Source organism: Mus pahari, chromosome 10 (assembly GCF_900095145.1).
Source record: "Mus pahari chromosome 10, PAHARI_EIJ_v1.1, whole genome shotgun sequence".
NCBI classification, from domain to species: Eukaryota; Metazoa; Chordata; class Mammalia; order Rodentia; family Muridae; genus Mus; species Mus pahari.
Genome location: NC_034599.1, coordinates 62,177,657 through 62,198,108, shown reverse-complemented (window position 1 = coordinate 62,198,108; position 20,452 = coordinate 62,177,657). Strand labels below are relative to the sequence as shown.

The 20,452-nt window shown below is 46.4% G+C and overlaps 1 protein-coding gene across 4 annotated transcripts in view; it reads left to right on the top strand.

Annotated features, from left to right (window-relative positions):
* The window catches only part of Tln2 (talin 2), a 415,939-nt gene extending 395,969 nt beyond the window's left edge, over window positions 1-19,970 (top strand). For 2 of the 4 annotated variants that reach the window (XM_029543558.1, XM_029543557.1), the window contains 5 exons: window positions 10,591-10,716; window positions 12,085-12,147; window positions 12,234-12,461; window positions 15,361-15,486; window positions 17,866-19,970. In XM_029543558.1, the coding sequence (XP_029399418.1) occupies window positions 10,591-10,716; window positions 12,085-12,147; window positions 12,234-12,461; window positions 15,361-15,486; window positions 17,866-17,994 (672 nt within the window). In that variant the 3' untranslated portion in view covers window positions 17,995-19,970. The remainder of the gene's footprint in view (window positions 1-10,590; window positions 10,717-12,084; window positions 12,148-12,233; window positions 12,462-15,360; window positions 15,487-17,865) is intronic. The other 2 variants (XM_029543559.1, XM_021208005.2) reach the window with 1 other exon arrangement.
* The last annotated feature ends 482 nt before the right edge of the window (window positions 19,971-20,452 follow it).

The following is a 20,452-nucleotide window of genomic DNA, read 5'->3' as shown; positions in this document are numbered from 1 at the left end:
ATATATATATATATATATATATATATATATATATATATATATATATATAATCAACCTCAAAGTATTGTAGAGAAGCAGTTGAGGGAAATACTTGGCATGGGCCTCTGGCTTCCACCTGTGCATGCACACACACACAAATAGAGAGTAATGCACATGAGAAACCCAGCACTAGAATGTTTCAGTGTATACAGGAGCCCGTGGCTGGCTAGAATTTTTCAGTGTGTACAGGAGCCCGTGGCTGGCTAGTGTAGTTTTCATAAGACAAGTAGCCAAGAAAATAGATTCTTTCCTATGGGGCAGTAGGAGCTGCTCCATCTCCAGGGTCAGGCTCAGCCTTAGTAAGCAGCCGCAGTTCCTACCTGACACTTCAGCCATCTTTAGGAAGATGACCGAAGGAGGTGGCTTCATTTTCTTCCTACCTATGCAAGTCTTTATGGGTATCTATAGTTCACTTCCCAGAGACCCACATACATAAGGAAAGGAAATCTGGCTATTTGCATGCCCCACCACCAGTTTAGGACTGCCTAAATTTCTACCTATTTTTGTCAGATTGAAAGATGGTGTCTGGAAGCTGAAATACACCAACCGGTGCCAAGGCAGTGTTGAGGAGATGTATGCAGTAGACAGGAGGCTAATGAACCTGTTAAGGCTGGAGGCTTCTTAAAGTCGTCAAGGCTTCAGACCTATCTCCTAAGCACTGGCCTCGATGGCAGGCGCATTTCAGATTTTCCTCATCAAGGTGTAATTTGAGATTTTTGACCTCTGACTTTCATGTTTGCTGAGATTTGGTTTCTGGTGCCCTGGGCTCTTGGATCATCTGATACTGTCAGAGTTTAAGATCTGAGAGTCCGGTCAGGGACAACTGCATTTTTGGGTTAGGTTTTTGTTTCTGCTTTGCAAGTCAAGTTAATAGAACTTGAGAAGTATACTTTAAAGCTGAATCTTAAAAATAAGGTTGTGAGGCTTGCAGCTTAATCTGCATGTCTTATGCTTGTCTAGTCTATCCCAAGAGGCCCTTTCACAGGGGATGACTCTGTATATTGGTCAGGTGGCACCTGCAGTCTGTGAATGGGTCTGCTGTTCATGTATCACCCACATTCCACCATCTTCCAGCATCCCTTGGCCCCCACCCCGTCCTTCTCTAGGGTCCTCCTGAGCTCTTGTCTGTTTTTCTCTGACTGGTTGTTCATTTGCGAAAACATTTTTGATTTGGAAAACAGACTTACTGGGATCTTCATCCTGCAGGATTGTAGTTATAATAAGTCGATAACATAAGAACATGGTGCCTAGCCAGGCATGGTGGCGACGCCTTTAATCCCAGCACTTGGGAGGCAGAGGCAGGCGGATTTCTGAGTTCGAGGCCAGCCTAGTCTACAAAGTGAGTTCCAGGATAGCCAGGGCTACACAGAGAAACCCTGTCTCAAAAAAAACAAACAAACAAACAAACAAAAGAACATGGTGCCTGACTAGTAAATGGTAATGTTCTTACCTCTGTCACCACCTCTGTGACCAGACATATGCTTTCTGACACCTTCATCTTTCATCTTTGGAACATGTGTGGAAGATAAGGTCTTTCATGGATCCCTAGTAGGGTAAGAGGGTGGGCGACAGGGCCACCGTAAATACAAGACATGGTCCAGACCAGTCTCCTAACTACTTTATCTGGTCCTCACCACAGTCAGACCATGTGATTCAGTGGGGAGGAAACATAGAGCTGGGGGCCTAGTTTCTGAACACTGCACTCCCTCTGCTACCCCATTGGCAGAGAAAATGATTCCCGTCCCTCAGGACCACTGCACTTTAAACTGTCTTATACTGTTAGACATATCTCCAGTTCCTTTCCTAAGGGGGGGGGGGGGACGACAACCAGACTTATGTGAGAGGGATGTCCCTGGAAGCTTGGTTAGTAGCAGTAAGAAGTTGGGGTCTTCTTGAAGGGAAGTGATTAGGCAGTTAGAGTGGTCAAGAATAATGGTTGCCGGACTGTACAGCATGAAGATGCTTATAGAATGAGTAAAATGGGGAGAAATGATAACGCGTAGGCATCCGTGGTTACTGCTACATGGGACAAAGCTTGGAACCAAAGGAGATGATCGGCAAACAGCATCTAAGACTTGAAATGGGACCAGGGAACAACAGGCTTTGTTTTACAGTTCTGGAAAGTAATGTTTGAAAACCAGACACATTAAAAATGAGGGATTGTTGCCTGAGGAGGCCTGTGAGGACCCCGGTTTATGCGTACACTATTGGGCATTATCCATGAAAGTGTCTCAAAGAATCTTATCATCCCAAATCATGCAGTCCTTGGTTTGCAAGGAGGGCCATCCACTGTGGGAAACTTCTTGCACAATGAATAACATCCTCCTGACTGTTAGAAAAGAACTTTTCCTCAGCTTAAAAGAAAAAAAAAATTACTGAAACAGCAAAACCAACCAATATTTGAGGTTATGTTTCACCATCCTCTCCTGTAACCTTAAAGACAAAAGTCCTCAGGGTGCCATAAATGGCAGCTGCTCCTGCATTCCTGCCTTAGTAACTGTGGCCACCCCACCCCCACACATGAATGAGGTCATCCTCCAGCCAGGCAGAGCCCTTTGAGGACTAGTTTGGGGAGAGAGGGTGATGACTTCCAGCTGCTTTGATTACCTGGTTCTCAGGTTACCTGTTTTAAAAGGAGACTAGTCTGTGGCATCTGAAGATGGTTCTGGTGTAGCCACCTTTGGGCCCTGACCATCTCCCTTTCCCTGTAATCTCTGAGACATGAGTGGTAGACAGATGCACAGACTCCCCTTTCATTTGGGGAAAGGAGCCCAGGCTCAGAGCATGTACCAGCATTGTTGCTAATGGCATCCTTGCCACACCTACAGACACGCCTGTGCTCCAAGGCAGGCTGGGAGATACTGCAGAGGTGACTGACTCCCGAAGCCATATTCTCAAGCTCAGTCAAACCTGGATGCCTTTTCTGCAGGCCTCTGTGTGATATGTTTGATATATTAGGTTGTTATTTAATCCAACTATATATCAAGCATATTCCTACAGTGTCTTGCCCTGTCTCCGGGGGTCCTAACAAAGTTTAGAAGGCAACAGGAAAGAATATATTAAAAATCACAAATAGGTTTAGATGACAGAAATGCGTACGTTGTTATGTTTTATTCCATTTCTTCATGTAGCCTTTAAGACCTGTGTCTTAGTTACTTTTCTGTTGCTGTGACAGGATGCCCCAACCAAAAGCAACTTAACACAAAAGGGTGTATTTTGGCTTAGTTTAGCAGGGGGCAGACCATCATAGAGGGAAGGCCTGGCAGTCAGGAAGTAGAGAGATAGGACAGCAGATGGAGCCAGGCCATAAAAACCTCAAAGGTCAGTATATCCTTCAGCAAGGCTTCGTGAATTCCTAAGGCTTCCACAGCCAAATGGCACTGGCAGCTGAAGACTAAATGTTCAAGCACACTAACTTACTGTGGGGGGCAGTTTCAAACCACACTAACTTACTGTGGATGGGTTAGTTTAGCAGGGGCAGTTTCAAACCACAACAAACTGTATCAATACTGCTACATTATCTGTTTGTTGTGGAAAGGGATTATAGTTCCTGAAGGCTTAAGATGTTTTCTATAGTTTAGTTGTATGCAATTAGGAGTCCTTAAGAAAAGTATTCAGTGGGGAAAAAAAAATGGAAGATTCCAACCCGTGTCTTTGATATAGGACAAAGGTTAGGATTGTAACTGGCAAACACATTGATCTAGATATTTCTTCCTGACGACTCTCAACACATTCTCACAGATTAAATTTTATAATCAAGTTTCAATGCAAAAAAAAAAAAAAAAAAAACAATCAAGCCATTTATTATCTATAACTTTCCACTTCTGGTAACAAATCTAAACCCTGGTGACTGTGCTCACTTTATGGATGGTGAGTCCATAAACCTTAATTGCAAACCTTAATTTGGATCAAATATGTCTGAAGAAGAGGATGTGCTTGGGACTGTGCTCTGTCGGTTGAGTTTGCTGGTGTAGGTGAACTTCTGTGCAGAGGTTGATAATATTTAGAAGAACCCGGCAGTCAGAAAGTAAACATAGACTCTAATTGCCTGCTGCAGGAAGTTGGGCTATGACCCAGAAAGCATTCTTTCGGGTATATATCAGTCTCTCTGGCTGCTTTGACTCCTTCCCATAAATGAGTCTGTGAACTGTATGTGAGTTCACACTGAGCTCTCTAGCACAGAGACTTGACTTTTCCTGGAAATAGCATGGCTATGCTCCCAGCCTTTGTTGGTTTTACCTTAGGAGGAAACAACTCTTAATGGCACTCCTAACTGTGGATGAGCAAGACCTCTTACCCTACAGGGGCAGGAGAGTAGTTTAACAGGGGTCATTGGAAAGGGACCTTGGAAGTATGTAGAAGCCACCATTGGTGAACGAGTAGGTTTTGGGTTTTTTTTTTTTTTTTTTTTTTTTTTCGAGACAGGGTTTCTCTGTGTGGCCCTGGCTGTCCTGGAGCTCACTCTGTAGACCAGGCTGGCCTCGAACTCAGAAATCTGCCTGTCTCCGCCTCCCGAGTGCTGGGATTAAAGGTGTGCGCCACCATGCCCGGCTTACAAGTAGTTTTTTTAAGCATAGCTCTAAAAGGTCTTTCAGATGAAGACGCTTGCTGGAAGTGATGAGATTTGGGATGTGGGGGAGGATAACTCTGTTGTTGTCTGGCATGTGGCTGATTCATATTCTGAGTAGGAGAGGGCACCACAGGTGTTCTGTGAAGTGGGAAAGCAAACATGATGTTTTCTGCATGGCTAAGCTACAGGCTTGGAGCTCACATGCCAGACCTTGGTCCCAGACCAGGAGGCGAGCAGAGAGTGTGTTGCCAGTTGGTTCTCCACTGGGAACTTGTTAGGTCCTTAGATGGATAGAAGGCTCACACCAGAGATTCCTAAGGTGAACCAAACTGTATCTCATTGAATAATGGAAAGGCTTCTATTGTCTATACTTCCTATATCAAGGTCCAAGTGCCCCCTTTTTGAGAGTATGACAGAATTCTAAAGAATTGTTTTCATCACTCAGAGACTATAAGAGCAACTCAGTGGCATTACTTTTTATATTGAATATAAGTTACAAAAAATGTAATAAAGCAATTGTATTATGTGGGAAAAACTATTCCCAAGATACTGACTGTGCAGGCTTGGGGCTTTTCCATTGGATGCTTTATTCCTTTATTATCTTATCTGGATGTGGAGGTGGTGCCTATCCAGCCACCAACATGACGTACTCAGCAGTAGTCTCTCTATGTCACCCTGAGCTTCCCCTGAGACCAGGCCTCTGTAAAGGGTACCAGTTGTTCTGGGAGATTTTCCTTTTGTTAGATTTATTAAGGACGAAGGAGGTCTTAGAGCCAGCCAACCCACAGAGCACAAGTTGATGTAGCCATGGTATGCTTTGGCCAAGACTTTTCTCCCCAAAGCATCTCTCAAGTCAAACCCAGAAGCAAGCCAGGAGCAGCCAGGTTCTTCACAAGAAAGGAAAACATGGCTGCCTGTTCCACTCAAGCATCCAACTGTCAGGAAAAGACCACCTGCGTGTTGTGGGAGACCTAGGTATCGGCTCCCTTTTTTCCCCTTGAAGACATTTAAATTATATATAACACATTTACACTTTTTAAAAAATCCACTGAACTCTTCTGACTTACTAATGTGACCATCTTGTAGTAGTGGCCATTCTGTAAGAGACTAACACAGAAGAAGGCAAGGTGCAAAATGATGGAAAGGCAATAAATAGCTTGAGTACCTCTTTGGTACATGTAGATGCTTGCGTAGAGAAGGGTCATGGTACTTTTTAGCTCTCAAAAAGTCTTGTCTGCACTGGTGAGGTGGCTCAGTGGGTAAAAGCGTTTGCTCTGCAAGCCTAGCAAGTTGAATTCAATCCCCAGATCCCACAGTGGAAGGAGAGAAAGCTGGCCTCCAACCTCCATATGTGTAGCATGACACGTGTATCCACACACATGTACACATACACAGTAATAATAATCACTTGTAAAAGTCTGGTATGTATGGACTGTAGATATAGTTCACTTGATAGAGTATTTGCCTAACTTACATGAGGTCCTGGGTTCAGTCTCCAGCACCCATACACCTGGCATGGTAGTACATGCCTCTAATTCAGGAGACAAGAGGATCGGAAGTGCAAGGCCATCTTCTACATGCATAATTAGAGGCCAGCCTGAGATATATTAGATACTGTCTCAAGAAAAATTGGGGGTGCAGGGAGGGAGGAGATAAGTCTTTTTACAGACACATTCTCAGACTGAAGCAGAAGTTGGGGCTGTTCCTGGGTAAAGAGTCTCAGAGACATAACTCACAAAGTGGATGAGGAGAAGGACTCTGGAGCCAAATGCTCTGCCAGCCCATCCTTGCCCGGGGGACATCAAAGAAGGTGGGTAGGTCACTGAAAACATCAGGATGGAGATAGGACTCCCGAGGGTAGAAAAGAGAATGCACTTCCTGCTTATTTCAGTAAACATTTAGACATTTTCATATGAAATGGAGACATGTCTAAGCAAGAGACCAAAGAAAATGTATGAACTGCTGCCTGGGGAAGGGTGGTGCAGACCTGGAAGTGACGTGCAAGGCAGTATGGAACAGTGACAGTGTCTGAGTTATCCATTGCCTGGGCCAGTGCTGAGGGACAAGCCAAAAACAGTTCCTGTCCATGTCACGTGTCCCTTATTTGGTCTTTGCATGTAACATGGGATCCGTGTATACATGCTTTGTGTAAAGAATCTAAAACACAATTTTTAAAATATGAGAAACCTGGAAGTGTAGCTCAGTGGTAGAGTTTGCCTCACATGTGCGAGACTTTGGATTCAATCCCCACTACAAGGGGCAGGGGTGAGTAGAAATGATAGGGAACATAGTTGTTACTCATTCTTGAGTGTCTCCCGTGAGTTGGTCATGTTTTACATAGAAGGATTACTTCCCCTGGGCAGTCGTGGCGCACTTCTTTAATCCCAGCACTTGGGAGGCAAAGGCAGGCAGATTTCTGAGTTCTGAGCCAGCCTGGTCTACAGAGTGAGTTCCAGGACAAAAACCAAAAAAAAAAAAAAAAAAAAGAAGAAGAAGAAGAAGGATTAGACACGGGGAAAAAAAAAAATGTGTTCTTAAGAGTCCCAAAAGACAAGCTGGGCGTGGTGGCACAGGCCTTTAATCCCAGCACTCGGGAGGCAGGAGGATTTCTGAGTTCGAGGCCAGCCTGGTCTACAAAGTGAGTTCCAGGACAGCCAGAGCTATACAGAGAAACCCTGTCTCGAAAAACCAAAAAAAAAAAAAAAAAAAAAAAGAGTCCCAAAAGATGACACGTAAGATAAAAACAACAAAAAAGCCACTCTTTCCACATGGTTTCCCCTCTCTTCGCCCAATGGGATACAAGCTTCTGAGATCCGAGATGTATCAGAGCAGACTCAGGGACCCCAGGTTTATTTCTGAGTGTTGGAGATGGTCTGGCAAGAAACCAACTCCAAGTTGAATGTTGCCTGGCAACATCTGACTTGAGATGGCGGTCCCTGCAACAGGAAGATGTCACTAGAGGTTATTCAGACCTCTCTTGAAGCTGTCAAATAGCCCAGGTGAGGACAACCCCATCATCAGCTGCAGACAGGCAGACTACCCAGAAAAAGACAGGGCTGGGAGCTGGTCATGACCCAGCTAGTGGCCTTTCTACTAGAGGAGATGAGAGAAAGGGACATGGCATCCAAGAATGAGAAAATCAGTGACCAGCTTCATTAGGTGGTACTTTCTATATCTGCTGACCATCTTCACAGTACCAATTTAAGTCAGTGCTTACAGATGTCTGTGTGCAAATGGCTGAATGTCAGAAACAGGTCTCATGGAACCCAGACTGACCTCTAATTCTCCATAGAGATGAGGATAGCCTTGAACTTCTGATCCTCCTGCATGCTAGGATTACAAGTGTATACCATGCCGCCACACCCTGTTTATGCAGTGCTGAGGATCAGATCCAAGGCCTTGTACGTGCTAGGCAAGCACTCTTCTAACTGCGCTATGCCCCTAGCCCTTACTTCTATTATTGTCTCCTGGCTGAACTCTAGAACTTGCAAGCCTTCTTTTAAAATAGGATATTGAGTCATTTAATTGACATTTATCACGTGTACTCCTCTGCCTGGTTTTGTACAAAAGAAACACAAAGCGGAATAAAGCCTCAAGCAGACCTCAGAAGGGTGGGATGAAGTTAACAGACCTGTGTCTTCTGCAGAGTGGTTCCTAACCACCTCTCTTAGAAACAGAAATTCCTGAGCCTCACCTAGACCAACCGAGGCACAAGATCTGTCTTTATCCAGGTCTGCGCGTGAGTCTGCAGATGGACTATCTGGTGAACCCGTGGCTTCTCAAGTCCATAGCCTTCCCTTCATGTCAGTAATAGTAAAAAAATGCAAGTAGCCATATGCATGAGCCTATTCATGTTTTTTTTTTTTCTAGATTAAATTTATTTAGTCAGCTGGGTATGGTGGCGCACACCTTTAATCCCAGCACTTGGGAGGCAGAGGCAGGTGGATTTCTGAGTTCGAAGCCAGCCTGGTCTACAGAGTGAGTTCCAAAACAGCCAGGGCTATACAGAGAAACCCTGTCTTGAAAAAAATTTTTTTTATTTAGTCAGTTCCAGGGGTTAGGGGTGTACCACAGCTTTAAGGAGTTGGTTCCTCTTCTGTCATATGGGTTCCAGGGATCAAATTCAGGTCACCAGACTTGGCAGCAAGCTGTTACCAATCTCACTAACCCCAATCCAGCTCTTTAAGGGCATGTTTAAGACCCAGCTGTTGGGGGAATATAACTCAAGAGTAAGCATGTCAGAGTCCTCAGTTTCCAGAATCTAGAGGCAGGTTTGGCTGTCCTGGCTCAGGTCAGCAAAAGGGCTCAAATAGGAAAGTGACAACTCCTTCCTGGAGAGAAGATAGGAAGGAGAGCTTCCGTGAGGGGAGCTGAGCTGAGGAATCAAAGTGCCTGCTCTACAGATTCCGTACTGGTGGTCCTTGGCCATTGCTCTACACGGCTACCTCCACCCCCAGCTCTGAGGGGACACCTTGTATATAGGCTGATTGTTTTTATATAGGATAGTCCCTCAGGGAATAAACCTTTCTTCTCTCTTTACCACATGGCCCCTTTTTATTGTCCTACCGTGCCTTCTTCAAGTCTCCATCCTGCCAGGCGGTAGGCACAAGAGCTGGTAGACAAACCACAGGCCAGTGCTGCGCCTTCAGCAGGTCAACCCACTTCAGGAGATCCCATTGTCCATGCAGCTAGAGGATGACTGACCATTAGTGACAGTGTGTGTTTTCTCCCAATGATAACCTTGGCTCAGAGGAGGTAGCTATCCAGCCAGCCAGGGCATGTGAGCAGCTGCCTTTACGGGTTGGGAGAGCGCTTTGTATCCGAGTGGGAGCTCCCGAAGATAAGACTGTAAATTGCGTCTGATTTCAAGTCCAGGGATGTGATGGAAAAGTAAGGAAAGTAAAAAACCATCAAAATGGTTGCCAAGTACTTCCAAGTTAGATGTGTGTGTTTAGAAAAATGTAGGGGCTGGCGAGATGGCTCAGTGGTTAAGAGCACTGACTGTTCTTCTGAAGGTCCCGAGTTCAAGTCCCAGCAACCACATGGTGGTTCACAACCACCTGTAATGAGATCTGATGCCCTCTTCTGGTGTGTCTGAAGACAGCTGCAGTGTACTTATGTATAATAATAAATCTTTTTTTTTTTTAATGTAAAGATTAAAATCAAAACCTGCAGAAAGCAGAGAAGAGGGCCTTCTGGTCAGCAGAGACAAAGATCCCTGTAGGCAAAGGCTCGGCAGTGAATTATAAGGAATTATAAGGAAACTCCATTTTCATGAGGCTTCAATCAGAATCTGATGATGGGCTCAGGGCTGTGAGGCCACTTGAAGCAAGAGTCTGGGTGACATGGGGAAGCTAGCACAGGCTTTTATTGTCTCATCAGCAAAATGAGGAAATTGCCTTTTGTTGAGTCCCCTGATAGCTTAATCTGTTATATGCTTCAATTTCTTCTGCAGAAGGAATTTCCAGAAAAAAAAAATCTTAATCTCCAGGTCATGAAACGAATATATACAACATATACATTCATGTGTATTTCTGTGTCTCTAAATAAATGTGACGTCACACATTTGGGGCCTATGCATTTCAAGACCATTTTTGAGCTTGACATTCTGGTCAGATGTGTCACCGCCCATTCTCTTTGACTTTGATGGTTGATTGCTGCGAGCTGCGCTACTGATACTTCTGGAGCCTTCCGAGTGTTTCTCTCACAGTGAATTTTAAAGACTGTGGTTTGGAAAATGACTTTTATCTCAGACTCTTCTGATTTAAAACGTGTGTAGCATGTCACCACTAATAGCTTTTACTTTCTAGTGGAGGGGGAAGGGAGGCTGCAGATGGAGAGGCCTCCCAACCCTGGGTGTGGCTTGTCAACCAAAAGCAATAGGTGCCCGAAGAGCCAGGTGATCAAGCAGTAAGTAGCTTGGCAGAAAGAGCCCCGGGTGGCTGTACATTGCATATGACTTTGCTTTCTTTTCATTGTAGCAAGCAGACGAGACCCTGGATTTTGAAGAACAGATCTTAGAAGCTGCTAAATCCATCGCTGCTGCCACAAGTGCCCTGGTCAAATCGGCCTCAGCAGCCCAGAGGGAGCTGGTAGCCCAAGGCAAGGTGAGTCACCGTGACTAGCTGAGCCACAGGGCATCCATGGAGGGAGAGCCCTGAGGGACAGAGGAGAAATGTTTGGCTTGAGAAAAGAAATGCATGTTGGAATCTTGTTGCTGGGTTACAAGTCTTTTCCCCACCACTGAAAACGGCTTAAATTCCATCAGCTGAGTGAAAGCTTCAGCTCTAGGCCTCTCATCTGCTTCTCGTTAAAGAAAACATCCCACGCCAGGCAGAGAGAGCAGGGCCTGAAAGAGACACTTATAGTCCCACTGTGCATTAGGCTGTCTAAACTGTCAGCATTTCCTGGTAAGTGCCATAGTGCAAGGGCTCTGTAATCCACTTCCCTGCTCCAAATGCCTCCACCTGGTTTTAGGACCATTGGGTAAACACTGGTCAGCTTGCCAGTTAGTGCCTTGCTGAGCCTATGGCTCACAAAGCCATCTAGACTTAAATCTGAGATTCCCTCAGTCGACTTCATCGTTAATTACTCAGTCCACCTGTGTAAAAGTTTTCCAGCATTTAAAAGATGTCATGTGTCCTGTTCCCATCCATGGGGCCAGTCTATCCAGACTGGGTCTTGCTGAGAGCTTCCCAGATACAAAGGCACTGTATCCAGGTATCTGTAGAGTCGTCAGCTCAGCCTGAGGAGGATTCAGTCACTTGTGTATGTGTTGTGAGGCCTTTTCTGTTTGTATGCAAAGAAGGAAGCTATGGGGTTTCGCCTGACAATTTCGCCTGTAATTGCTGATGGGTCCCCAGTCTTGTCTTCAGATCAATGTATTCATCTCTTTCCTGCAACAATACCTTCTAGATCTGGACAAAAAACAACCCACACCTCATTTGCTATGATTTCTAAGCAGGTGCAGAGATGATTCCTTCAAGCCCCTTTGTCCCCTCAACAGAGAAAATGTATTTCCTTAAGACACAGTCTGCCCTCATTTGCAGAGAGGGAGATAGTTCACATATCTTCTGCTAGAATCGCACCCCATGGCTTTCAAGGTGGGAGCAGGAGAGATCTAAATGCCCTTGAAGGAGGAGACCTTGGTGTTTACAACAAAGGAAAGGTCAACAGAGGTAGTCAGCGTCAGAGATAGGCCAAATTATCATTTCCTCGAAATGTGGTACCCGACAGCTAAACGGGAGCCATTTGGAACATTGTCCTTTGAGTATATGGGGCCAGTCAGTACCAGCCAGCAGGTCCTGACCCAGTGGATCTATTGCTGGGATCCTGTGAAAGGAATGATTGGCCCATTCCAAGGTCAGTGTTATTGGTTAAGGTGACCAGACAATGCTGTGCTGCAGGGCACAGGAGGATCTGTGGAGGCTGCAGCTCACCTTGCTCATGACCAACTTCCCTCCCCTGTTCTCCAGGTGGGCTCCATCCCTGCCAACGCTGCCGATGATGGACAGTGGTCCCAGGGGCTGATCTCTGCCGTGAGTCACCTTCATTTCCTCTTGCTTTGTGGATACCCTCGAGGGAGGTTTGGGCCTTGGGTCACTTCTCTGTTGACTGTCCCCAGGCCCGGATGGTGGCGGCAGCAACCAGCAGTCTCTGTGAGGCAGCCAATGCCTCTGTTCAGGGACACGCCAGTGAGGAAAAGCTCATCTCATCCGCCAAGCAGGTCGCAGCTTCAACCGCTCAGCTGCTGGTGGCCTGCAAGGTGAAGGCCGACCAGGATTCAGAGGCCATGAAGCGGCTACAGGTAATGGTCACTGATGCTGGTGGGAAAATACTCCTGTTGGAGCGGGTAAGTGTCGCCAAAGGGGACCGTCCCACTTCCTTGGCATGACCTACCAGGCTTTCCATTCGCCAGCTCTGTCTCGCTCTCCAGCCTCATCTTCTGCCGTCTGCATCCGTGCATCTCACAACCACTGCCCGCCACATCCACATAGCATCTGGGCCTTCTGGGCTGGTGCCCGTGGGCCATCACTCACCTGGAATGGTCTGGCCTTCCACCAGCCCAATCCAGCAAACTTCTGTTTGTCTTCTGTGACTGGAACTCTCCCCAATTCCCTCCTCTCTCCTACCAGAGCCCCTGGCCTGGCCACTCTTATGATTCCTGTCACATGGCACCTCTGCCTGTTTTTCTGTGTCTTGGCTATGAGCATCTCAGGTAATCCATCTTCATCATGGCCCCTGATTCAGAGGAGGACCTTAGGATTTGCTCTAGCAGGGAGAGAGAGAGCACAGAAGGGATTTAAGAAAGTTGCTATGGTTTTCGTCCCAGAACACAGAAAGTATGTATATAACAATCAGGTCCTTCCCCATACATATACATTGGCCTGATTGTTTTAATTACAAAACTCTTTGGAGGCTGTAAAGGTGGCTCAGTGGGTAAAGGTGCTTGCCTGATGTCCTGAGTTAGATCTGTAGAATCTACATGGTAGAAGGAGAGAACGGACACCCACAAGGTGACTGCTGATCTCCACATGGCATGTGGGCTTACACACACACACACACACACACACACACACACACACACACACACACACACATACATATATACACACGGACTGTTTTAAGCACAATAAAGGAGTAATTTGAAGTGGGAAGAGCACTGCACTGCCTCAGTGCCCCACATGTCAGACGTTTGACTTCTGTTCCTCTCATCATCTACGTGAGATGCATCTGCCTTCCTGTCACATTCTGTACCATGCAGTTTCTCCTTGCGGCAGAGGCACCATTCCTCATGAGTCTCGTTTTCAGTGATTGCATGGTTTCACGTCAGCTGACTGTGCCAGCTCCCCCCATGCGTCAGACATTGTATGTTTCCAGTTTTCTAGAATTATAGTATGATAAGTGTTATTATATAGATTATTTGTATTGCTTAGAAGTGTCTAATATATGCATCATGAGTAAAATCATAAAGGGCAGAAAGTCCAGGTGATTCTTAGAGACTTAAAATGTCATGTGGTTTTTAAAATCCTTATTTTTTTTCTTGGATGTGGGACTCCTACATATGGGAGGCGCTCTGAGGAAAACACTTGGGTTAAGAGTGATCTGGGTTCCAGGGCTATGGCTGTCTGGCAGATTGCTTGCCTAGCACACATTCAACGTTGGGTTTAATCCCTAGTACCACATAAGACAGGGTTGGTGCTGTCAGCCTGAGAGACAGTACTTAGGTGGAAGACCAGAAGTCCCAATCATGGCTATCCCTTGGACATAAACTCTTGACTCTGAGAGAAATGAGCAAGAAGCATTGGAAATTGATGAAGCTTGGATCACCACTGAGAGATAATTCCAAACCTTAGCTTGCAGAAGATAATTCCCCAGGGCCCTGCCGCTCCCTGAAGAAGAGGAGGAAACCAAGGGCTGAGTAGATGGCTCAGTGGGTGAAGTGCTTGCATGTACAAGCATAAGGATCTGAGTTTGATCCCAGCACCCATATAAAAGCCAGACCCAGTGGCATGTTCCTATAATCCCAGTGTGAGGGAGGCAAAAATAGAGAGATCCCTGGGGCTCACTGGGCAGCCAACTTCTGACCTTCATGCACATGCACACTTACACACACGCACACCAGTAAACTAGAATAGATAAGAGTCTATAATAAAAAGATGGAGACTTCCATTGACAGAGTCTATGAGATGCGCTCCAGCAATCTCTTCATCTTTGTTCATAAAGCATAAGCCTGGCTGTGCCTTACATTCTGCCCATAAAGTCTCATTGCTTACAAGACTCTTAAACCCCCAACACACAAGTGGGTGCTCCCTGCCTTGTCTCATAGTCCTCCACTCCCTCAGGAAACCTTCAGTGAATCCCAGCTCTGAGCAGCCTCTGTACCTGGTGCACCAGGTACACAGAGTTTAATCATGCCCCTGCCCTCAAGTCATTAGAACCAGGCTAGAGCTGTCCCTGTCAGAGAGACCCAGGAGTGACAAGGGCTGTAAAAAATCGGCCCAGAGCATCTCAAACACTGACAGAATGCGAGCCAGGGCCATGACACGCAGAGGATCATGAAGCCTGAGCCATAATTTCAAGCACATTTGGTTAAGACCAAGGAGCAGTGGCTTTCTGGCCAAAGGCAGCCTGAGTATACTTCTGTAACAGGCATGTGCCCCTTACTGCATGATCTTCAATTCTCCCTCAAAAGCATGTGCTCGAGCCAGAGAGTAAAGAGTCAGTAAAGCACTCACTCTGTAAGAATGAGGGTCTGAGCTAGATCCCCAGAGCTCACATACAAAAGCTGAGTGTGGTGTCCGATGTTCACAGTCCAGATACTGGAAAGGCAAAGATGAGAGCAACCCCAGGGCTCACCACCCACCCCACCCCACCTGGCCATTTAAACCTAACTGATGAGCTTCACACCACGGAGAGACTCTGTCTCAAAGGAAGTAGGTGGTGTGTCAGAGGCTGTCCTCAGGCCTCCATATCCATACACATGTAGCCCACATAAACACACACACAAAAGCATTTTTAAAAATTAATGCTTTTTTGCGGGGGGGGGGGTGGAGGAGGGAGTCAGAAACTTTATCTCGATCCATCACTGAAAGAACTATACTTAGCTGTCAGTGTTGGAGGAGTTGAGGTATCCCGCTGGCTCCAGATAACTTCTGTGTTATAGCTTGGTCTCATGAACTTCGTGTCTGTTCTTGTCAGACTCGTGCTCTCTCGCTAATGATGGCGCGCGTGTCTTGTTCCCTCTCCAGGCGGCAGGAAATGCTGTGAAAAGAGCCTCAGACAATCTTGTTCGTGCAGCCCAGAAGGCAGCATTTGGCAAAGCTGATGATGATGATGTGGTGGTGAAAACCAAGTTCGTGGGAGGCATTGCTCAGGTAAGTGGCCGGACACACAGTCGTGGGAACCTGCCAAGACGAGGCTTATACTACAGGAGATGCTCAACCAAGCAGGGCCCTAAACAGGATGCAAGTCCATCTCTTCTGATGTCACTGTCCGTACGCCATGTAGGAAGGGGTGATGTCTCTGCTGGGTTTGAGACCTGGACTGCACCTTCCTTATTCTCCCTCCCTAAGTGTTGCCTCTGGCAACTGGGTCTAAGATAGTTTCCTTACCAGCTCCAGTGTCCCATCAGTCAGGAAGAGGGAAAGGAACAAGCATTGGAATTTACAAACCTCACTTCCTCTCCCATGCCATTGGCCAACATGTAGCCACTGTGCAGCATGGGAAATGGGAGGTTCTTTTCTGGATAGTCATGTTCCTAGCTAAAATTCAGGTATTCTAATGTAAAGAAAGGTACAGGAGTAAATAGCCTAGAGTTCAGCAGTGATGTCTCTGGGATAGCCACCAGGATAGCCGCCAGGTCAGTCCCTCCACAGGTAGGATGGACCCTTCTCTCGCCCAGGGCTGTTCTGAGAAGACTTGGGTTCCTTAGGCAGGGTTGTGTTCTCATGCATGGAAGTATAGAGGAATATATATTATATATAATATATATTATATATATAATCTGTTACATGGGGCTGTGTTCTTACCAGCACCAGGTGTTCTCTCTGCCTTCCTGGACTCTTGCAAACTCTTCCAGGTTTTAACTATAGACCAGGTTGTTTGTTTTTCAATCAGAAAGTGTTTATTTACTTGTTCCTTTAGAAGTCTCATATAAAAGAGTCCCTGATCAATTGAATTTGGGAAATACTACTGCATCTAGTACCCCACACCTGATCAATAAATTTGTGGGCATAGTGGACATTCTGGAAGGGTCCACTGAAGGGAACTTGTTTGACTTTCTTGAACACAAACTTACCTAGTCCCACTGTACCAGTTAACTAGTATTTCTCAGATTTAGACCTTAGAAGCATGGAATGTGTGCATTTGTTTTCTGTATCTCTCCACAACTTTCATGTCCTTGGATTCAAACCACAGTGGCTTGAAAATATTCGGGAAAAACTGGAACTCTACTGGATGTTTTAGAAAGGCTGTTTTTCTGGTCATTCTTTAAACAATTCAGTGTAGCAGTTGTGTGCACGCTGTTCACATTACATTCTGCCTTATAAGCCATCTGGAGATTATTCAAAATATGTGAAAGGGAGCTGGAGAGATGGCTCAGAGGGTAAAGTGCTTGTCATGCTAGCATGAAGATCTGAGTTTGATCCCCAAATCCCATGTTTTAAAAAAAAAGGCGTGTTATGTATGTATTTGAGTTTATGTATATATATATATATATTATATATATATACAAACACATATATATACACACACATATACATATTACCAGTGCTGAAGATGTAGAGACAGCAGACCCCTGGGGTCTGCTAGCCAGCCAGCCTGGTTCCAGGTAAAAGTCAGAAACACTGCTCCCAGAAACAAGGTGAATGGCTCCCTGAGAAGCAACAGTCACACACACACACACACATATTCACACACACACACACACACACACACACACACACTTACATGTATACCCATACATACACGAACCTGTGTGTGTGTGTGTATGCATGCATCATGTACTCACCAAATAAATAATAAGTATAGGAGGAGGATTCATAGGTAGTATGGAAATACTGTGACATTTTAAATCAAGGACTTGATCCGCCATAGATTTTGTGGTCTAGCCAACTAGGACTCTTGAGTCCATCCCCAACTTTATATGAAGGCCACCTAGTGGTTGGGGGTCCTAGCTTTACCTTCCTGCACCCTTTTCTACCAACTGAGTCACTTTAATGACCCATCTCTCTCAGCCTTAGATCCCTCATTGTAAATACATGTCTTTCACAGGCTTGCCACAAAAGCAATGGGACAGTCTAAGTCAAGTGCAGACACCAAACCTGGTATGGATACAAGAGGTGTTTGCTGCTAGGTCCCTACCCAGAGGTCAGCTTTTTTCCTCCATTCAGCTGGCTCATTGGCATCAAAACCAAGCCTTGATGTAGGCTAGTTTCCAGAGCTAAGAACGCTATTCCTGGGCCAGTATTACGGCTCAGGAAGTAAAGCTGCTTGCATGGTAAAGGCATGTGGCCCGGGGCCTGGAGACCTGGTTTAATCCCCGGGACCCACGTGTTGAAAACAGAGAACTGACTTCTACATATTGTCCTCTGATCTCCACATGTATGCTAAGGCACATGCACATACCCTCAACATACATAAATACATGTTTTTTTAAAAAAGAATGCTCATCTGTGTCCATCATCATCAGAGGGGCTGTGGAAGACAGGCCCCCACAAAAACTTCAGCTCCGTTCCACTCTTGTCTCCTTCCAGATCATTGCAGCCCAGGAGGAAATGCTGAAGAAAGAACGAGAGCTGGAGGAAGCCAGGAAGAAGCTGGCCCAGATCCGCCAGCAACAGTACAAATTCCTCCCCACAGAGCTGAGGGAAGATGAAGGCTAAGACCTGCCCATGCTGGCGAGCCCCAGGAGGTGGTTCCTACTCCCCCAACAAGAACTGGACATACCGGTGTTCCCCAGAGCCAGGAACTTCCTGGAAACTGCTGGCCCTCCACCGGAGTCTGTCTCTCTCAGTCCTCAGTCCCTTCACTATCAGCTGCATGATCATGGTCTCACACGGTACAGTGTCCCACCCACAGCTCCTCCAGCTCCCCTCACGCCTCGCTATATCTCAGGACAGAGGGCGCATTTCATGGACTGTTACCAAAAAAGAAAAGTCAGTATTAACGTTGTTCTCAGACACCTGTACTCCGTGTCCGCTAAGACTGCTCCAGGGCCTCTTTGTGAAATCACACTTGGGAAAGAACAATGCTAATAACGGCTCACAGGAATCATCGGTATCATGGACACAGAGATTCTCTCTCTGGAGAGAAGACAGCTGGAGTTGGACACTGTTAATAAAGCCAGAAACACTCCCAAGTGGACTCCAGAGTCACAGAGGTCCGTGTAAGTGTGGAGCACTGCCTCACCCACGGGGGAGAAGATCCCCTGCCCCGGTTGCACGCTTTTCTCACCTCGGTGTGTAAGCTCCTTGTACAACTACACCCATCTTGTATTCTGTGGCCCAGAAAAATGGAAGTTATTTTATTTTTTTTTCCCCCTCTGTAATCCAAAGGGCAGAGTTGTGGAAAGTGGTCAGGGTTAGGCGGGCAGGGTTAGGTGGGCAGGGGCCGGAATAAAATACTGGGCTCCTCACTCTGCAAGGCTGTTTCAGTTTATGCAGACACACACATGGAGACTATGTCCCTGATGGGTCTCAGTGCAGCGCCCCCTGGAGGAAGAGTCAGGTAGCATTTAGGAAGGAGGTTCCCATGTTCGAGCCCTATTATCAGTTTCTGTGCGCTTAAGAGGATCCAAGTTCAAGAAGGAAAGTTATTTGTTTAGAACTTTGACCTTTGATCTCAAGAGGGCATTTCCCACCATGTATCTTAATATTCCTAAAATCTAAATGTCCCCTCGGGTCATTGTGAACCTGGGTGACAGTGTTGTTTGTTGTCACAGAAGTGTTTTCACAGTACATCATCTGAGTGCTGCCCTTTCAGCCTCCGGATGCCTTCCCCTGTGCCTTTCCTCTCAGGGCCTCAGAGCGAACATTATAGATCCCCGAGATGATGGATGAGGGAGGGCCTGATACCAAGTACCAGCATGCTAATGAGTTCATGAAGAGTTAGCAGGGGCATGCTCGGACTGTAGTTCAGTTGGTAGAGTGTTTGCCTGGTTAGCATGCACAAAGCACTGGGTCCCATCCTGTAAACTGGATGTGGGGCCCCAAGCCTATAATCCCAGCACTAGGGAGATAGAGACAGGTGGATCAGAAGTTCAAAATTATCTTTGGCTACATAGTAAGTCAGAGACCAGCCTTGGTTACATGAGACTCTGCCTCCAAAAGAGAAAAAAAAAATAATAGAGGCATATGGTCTTCAAGGCTAATGGCTGCTAAAGGCAGGCTTTCTCCCCCTTAATGATATGTTACCAGTACCACATTGTATGTTGGGCTCCCCACTTGGTTCCAGGTTTCTACCAAAGAGGAAACACTGGTCCTCTGAAGGAAAAGAATCAACCTTCGGCCTTGCCAGATGAGTGTCCCCAAGCAGGCTCTCCTGTAACGCAGCTCTAAAATGTGATGAAATTCTGACACCGTCCCAGATGTGTAGAGACTTACACATGCTGCACAAAGGGATTCCTCTCACACAGGTAGAAGGATCTAAGTGCAGTGTGAATGAAAAGCAAATGCAGGGCACACATGGAAGGAGTGAGGCATCAGATCCAGTAGAGCAGGGCTGCTGGCAAGCCTCCATGCTGGGAGCCCTTGATGCTCATGGTCGCCTCGCTCACCCTCGCTGAGGGGAACTCTTTTTTTTGTTGTTGTTTTTGGTTTGGTTTTCCGAGACAGGGTTTCTCTGTGTAGCCCTGGCTGTCCTGGAACTCACTCTGTAGAACAGGCTGGCCTCGAACTCAGAAATCCACCTGCCTCTGCCTCCCAAGTGCTGGGATTAAAGGCATGCGCCACCACTTCACGCCTTTGCTGGATACTGTCCAAAACTATTAAGCCAAACCCCAAAGTTCATGATCAAGATGTGACGGTGATCTCACACAGCAGGACAAGAGGCTCTCCTGCAGCCGGCTCACCCTCTTTCCTGTAGGATATGCTTCCAGGCAGCAAGCCCCTCACCCCTCCTTCCATCTGTCCCCTGCCACATTCCAGGGGCAGGACAGGGACAGGTACCAAGTGTCTGTCCCTGCCCCAGGATGGTTTAAAACCTTCACAGAAGTGGACATAGGAGCAAACCTCTAACAAATGAAGGAAAATGGCTGTGAGGGGAGTTTCAGGACAGTGGGAGTGTGCCCTCCTGTCTGGGCTGATGTGCACTAGGAATGTCAGGGAGGTCATTCCCAGGTAT